The 5265-nt window shown below is 61.3% G+C and overlaps 1 protein-coding gene across 1 annotated transcript in view; it reads left to right on the top strand.

Moving 5' to 3' along the window:
- Positions 1-564: 564 nt before the first annotated feature.
- The window catches only part of MAPK8IP1 (mitogen-activated protein kinase 8 interacting protein 1), a 5503-nt gene continuing 802 nt past the window's right edge, over positions 565-5265 (top strand). Inside the window, exons 1-8 of the mRNA XM_010161656.1 lie at positions 565-715; positions 939-1814; positions 2405-2480; positions 2914-3086; positions 3363-3472; positions 3605-3724; positions 4727-4797; positions 5102-5200. Coding sequence (XP_010159958.1) covers positions 565-715; positions 939-1814; positions 2405-2480; positions 2914-3086; positions 3363-3472; positions 3605-3724; positions 4727-4797; positions 5102-5200 — 1676 coding nt within the window. The remainder of the gene's footprint in view (positions 716-938; positions 1815-2404; positions 2481-2913; positions 3087-3362; positions 3473-3604; positions 3725-4726; positions 4798-5101; positions 5201-5265) is intronic.

Raw genomic sequence — 5265 nt, 5'->3', positions numbered from 1 at the left:
TGGCTGAGCAAGATTGACATCTGCTAGTTGACTATACAGATATGTGTGTGCATGTTTAGACATGTCTCCATACACATATGTGCATGTGCATATGGATACCCCTATATACATCCAATACGGGTGACCCCAGTTGCAGGCAGCAGTCTACCCAGGAGCTGGCTCCCAGCTGGGCAGCAGCATAGCCCCTGGCTCATGGGATTGGCCCCATTTAATAACTTTGGGTGCTTTAAAGGTAGTCAGGGCTCAAAGGATGGGAGCAAAGCATGCCTGCCCAGCCAGGCAGGCTCCAAGCAGGCTCAGGTCTTGAATTTGTGGCTTGGAGGCCACGGAGGAGCTGTAGGCTCCTGCAGCCCAGTCTCCCCGGAGTGGCCAAGCACATCCATCCAGGCCAGGCAGTCTGCCTCCCAGCTGGCTCCTTGCTCACCCTGCTTTGGCCACCACACCAGCTCTCATAGCAGCAGCAGCAGCGTGGCGAGAGGTGGGTGGGGCTGGTGCGGGGGTCCCCCCCAGTACTGTGCCCAGGCGAGAGGGGAGCCGAGCGGAGTGCTGTGGACCTGGGGAGGGATGGGTGCCGCCGCTGCGCCATGTGCTGTTTACTGGTTGGGCTACAAGGCGGCTTTGTCTTCTCCTCAGGACACTCTGAATAACAACTCTCTGGGGAAAAAGCACAGTTGGCAGGAGCGGGTGTCCCAGTCGTCGTCCCCTCTGAAAACGGGTGAGTCCTTGGGCTGCTGGCCAGGGGCAGCTCCTTGCACCCTTTCATGGCTCTTGTGAGCCTGAGGCAAGTGGTGCCAGAGCAGGAGGCTGGGGAAAACATCCTGCGTGGATGCAGGGTACATGTCCATCTTGAGTCTGGGGGGCATCTCTGGCCACCTCCCTGGCAGGGAGCATCACTGTCTGCAGGGCTGTCAATGCTGCTCTCCCCCGCCCCCCTCCAGGTGAGCAGACCCCTCCCCATGACCACGTTTGCCTGAGTGATGAGGTCAATCACCAAAACAGCACAACCTCCACCAAAGACCGGGGCACATCCACGGAAAGCCCGTGCCGGCGCACAGCAGCCACCCAGATGGCACCTGCCTGCGTCACCTCGTCCCGGCCACCCGAGAAGCACCAAGCCACCAGCCGGCCCCCACCACACGGTGCCAGCGTGGTGGTGGTGACAACGAGAGGCCCCGAGGCCCACCGGGACCGCATCCGCTACCAGACGGATGTGAGGCTGGAGGCCACGGAGGAGATCTACCTGACGCCTGTGCAGAAGAACTCGGACCCCCTGGAGACCGACAAGCCGTTCCTCTCCCAGTCCAGTGAGAACCGCATGTCCATCAGCTCTGACATCGACACCTCTGGCTATTCGGCCCTGGCAGGGAAAACCAACCCCTCCATCAGCGAGGAGGATGAGGTGCTGGACTACATGTCCTCCCCCGACAAGAGGAACCTGCCCAGGGCCTCCTGTGGTGGTGGGACCGGTGTCTCCCGACCAGTGCACAACCTCCAGAGAGCCTCGGTGAGCTCGGACACCAGCGCCCTCTCCTACGACTCGGTCAAGTACACGCTGGTGGTGGACGAGAACGTGCAGCTGGAGCTGGTCAGCCTCAAGCAGTGCTACTCGGGCTACAGCGACGAGAGCGACTCGGCCACCGTCTACGACAACTGCGTCTCCTCACCCTACGAGTCGGCCATCGGCGAGGAGTACGAGGAGGACGCGCTGAAGCGCGACTCGGTCTGCCTCTCCGAGGATTCCACCCCTGAGGCGGACATCCACTTTTCCAAGAAGTTCCTCAACGTCTTCATGAGTGGCCGGGCACGCTCCTCCAGTGAGTGCTGGGCGCCGGGATGTGGGTGGGCTGGTGCGTACGAGGCTCTGGGTCCCGCAGTGAGGTGGAGAGTCTCCATCAGGCATCAGCCCCAGCTCTGCTTGCTGCAGCCCGTAGCTTTATCTCTGATGGCCAGGGAGGTGGAGGGAGGAACTTGGAAAAGCCTTGCAACCTGCCGGGGGAGGGTAACCAGAAGTGTTTTACGCTGCTTTTTTGGCTAGCCTGAGGTATGGCCGGGCTGACAATGGTCTCAGAGGGGGACAGCATCCCTCCTGGAGTGTCTCCTCCTCCCCAATCCCGGAGGAGTACCATGGCTGGTGGTGTGCTGCGGCAGGCAGGGCTTCCTGCAGCGTGGCCAGTCCCACAGTGCTGGTGACGCTGGCTGTCACAGCTGTGGTGCCGGGAGGTTGTGGTCCCCGTGGGGCACTGGTGCGGTGGCTCGAGCCGTGCCTTCCTCTCTGTGGCACCGCGCAGTTTTGTCTCGGCTGAGCCGTCCCCCAGGGGCATCAGCAGCCTGGCTCGATGTCCATCCCTGGGTTGTGGTGCTGACCCCTCAACGCTGAGTTGTCCCCTTCTGCCTTCGTCCCCAGGTGCCGAGTCCTTCGGGTTGTTCTCCTGCATGATCAACGGGGAGGAGCAGGAGCAGACCCACCGTGCTGTCTTTAGGTGAGCTTGCAGGCGTGAGCTGTGTCCCCAGCCTCCCATGGAGCAATGCTGGTGATGCCCTCCCACCAGAGTGGGTTTCCAGCTTTTGGGAAGCCCTGGGGACCAAACCACTGCCCGTAGGTCATGTCCTGCCCAGGAGCAACATCTGCCCAGGCTGCTGCAGGGGCAAGGCAGCTGGGACCTGTGTGGAGCAGCATGGGTGGTGCTGTAGGGATACCCTTGCCTTAGGTACCAGGGTGCTGCTGCCTTTTGAGCCTAAACCTGCTCAGGTGCTTCATGCAGCATCTCAGGTCCCCATGGCTAATTACACCGGCCAGGGCTCTGCCCACCTGGGCCGGCGGCAGGGGTTGCATCGCCCCCAGGCCCAGCAGCGTGCCAGCGAGGTGGCCACCAGCGCCGCTGGCCAGCCAGGTGCTAGCGCCTCCCTGTCCAGGTTTGTGCCTCGCCATGCGGACGAGCTGGAGCTGGAGGTGGATGACCCTTTGCTGGTGGAGGTGCAGGCAGAAGATTATTGGTACGAGGCCTACAACATGCGGACGGGAGACCGGGGCATTTTTCCTGCCTATTATGCCATCGAAGTCACCAAGGACCCAGACCACGTAACAGGTACCAAGCCTCTGCGCAGCCTGCTGATGTCCCATCTTGTGTCTGCCCCCATATCCCTGCTGAGCAGAGCTGAGTCCGGGGCAAGGGGGTGGAGGGAGGACCAAGCCAGGCACCTGGCAGGGAGCGATGGACGGCGTGATGCCGGGAGCCGGTACCTAGTCCTCTGGGAAGCCTTCCCTGGGCAGGGAAGTGTGCAGGGGTGGGAATCTGGAGAGGGGAGGTGGATTTCATTCCCGGTCATTGGAGATGATCCCTGCCGCGTGCTGTTTCTTCCAGCTCTGGCCAAGAGCAGCGACTGGGTGGACCAGTTTCGGGTGAAGTTCCTTGGCTCGGTGCAGGTTCCCTATCACAAAGGCAACGACGTGCTGTGCGCAGCCATGCAGAAGGTAGCGTCCCACCCCATCCCTAGGAGCAGGAGCACCTGCTTCTCCTGGCAGCAGGGCAGAGCGTCACCTGGGAAGGGAAGGGCCGTGGCGAGCCACCATCACCGGGTCTGTCTGTCTCCCCCCCGGCTGCAGATTGCCACCACGCGCCGCCTCACTGTGCACTTTAACCCACCCTCCAGCTGCGTCCTGGAGATCAGCGTGCGTGGGGTCAAGATTGCCGTGAAAGCTGATGACTCCAAGGAGCATAGCAAGGTAGTGCCCCGCTCCCCTCTCGTTTCGTCCCTCCTCCAGTTGCTGGCTCGTGTCCCCTCTTCTACATATGTTGGCATATGAAAATGGGGGATCTCCACCCATCTAAGGGCTGTGAGAAACAACGTCCGTGGGGTTGTAGGCCTGCTTTTGGGGTTCCCCACACCTCACAGGACCCCGGCTTGGGGCCATACCGCCCACTGATGCCCTCACTGCTGCCAAACTCGTCGCTGTGCTGGGCTGCTGCGAGCTGAGCCGTACCGGTAATCTGTCAGCTTCTCCTAAACCTTCCTGCTGCTATTTTGAGTGGTGTCCTCCAGATCTGCCCGGTAATCTCTTTAGCTGGCTGTGGCAGGCCGCTGATTAGCGTTCTGCCTAAGTAGGCTAGCAAAGCGCGGCGAGCAGCTGAGCGGGGGCCAGCGAGGGCTGTGCCGCAAGACTTTGGGAAACCTCCCCTGCAGCTGGCGGGTAGGAGCAGCCCATGGCCACGGGGGCGGAGGCAGGGAGCTGGGCTGGGGTTGCTGCAAGCCTTGTCTGTAGGATGCCATCAGCTTAGTTGCTCTTTAAACTGAAGTTCGTGTTTCTGGCTGGGACCTTTTCGAAGCCCAGGCTCGAATGATTTATTAATTTGTCGGTTACCCGTTCGCCTTCTCTCTGCTGGTGTTTCTGAGAGCCTTTTGAGCGAGGGAGAAGGGCTGTGCGTGCCAGGCAGACAGCAGCGCTGACCCTAGCCTGAGTACAGCCTCACGCAGGGCTCCAGGGAAACCCCGGAGGAGCAGCTGGAGGTAGAGGCAGCCGGGCTGGGAGCCAGCAGAGCTGCCTGGAAGATGGCCCTGCGTGCAGGTGCTTGGGGCTGCCCTGACACTGCTCCTGGGAGCAGCCCAGGATCAGGCTCCAGTTTACTGCTGAGCCCACGCACGTATTTCCAGGGGTCAGAGACCTGCTGCCCCACGGGAGCGTTGGGGAGGAAAGCTTTGACAGTTCCTCTCTCTCTCTCTCCCCCAGGTAAACAAGTGTAGCCATTTTTTCCAGCTGAAGAACATTTCCTTTTGTGGGTACCATCCAAAGAACAACAAGTGAGTAGTAAGGGGGTGTGGAGCAGCGCTCAGCACTTGGTATAGAGCTTCGCTGCCTTCCTGCTCCCTGGGGGTAGCAGGGCTAGGACTGGGAAGGGCTCCTCTTCCCCTGCAAGCCCTGCGCTGTGGCCTTTGGGTGGGAGTTACATCCCAGCTCCGTGCATGGGCTGTGGGAGCTGGTGGCCACTGGCTTTTGGGATCAGGAGGGATGTGCAGGTCCTAAACTCCTGTGCCCGAGGGGATGCTGGGGTACCTGTGCCTGCCCGTCCGCCTGCCTGGTCTCACCCATCCTCTCCACCCTCAGATATTTTGGATTCATCACCAAGCATCCTGCTGACCACAGGTTTGCCTGTCACGTCTTCGTCTCGGAGGAGTCCACGAAGCCGCTGGCAGAGTCAGTGGGGTGAGTCCTGGCTGGGCGGGGAGGGAGGTGCGTGCTCCCGAAGGGCAGGAGGAACCTGGGGCTCG

This window comes from Eurypyga helias, unplaced genomic scaffold (assembly GCF_000690775.1).
Source record: "Eurypyga helias isolate BGI_N326 unplaced genomic scaffold, ASM69077v1 scaffold27681, whole genome shotgun sequence".
In the NCBI taxonomy this organism is placed as follows: Eukaryota; Metazoa; Chordata; class Aves; order Eurypygiformes; family Eurypygidae; genus Eurypyga; species Eurypyga helias.
The sequence above is the reverse complement of the archived record's forward strand: the minus strand, read 5'-3'. Positions and strand labels throughout refer to the sequence as shown.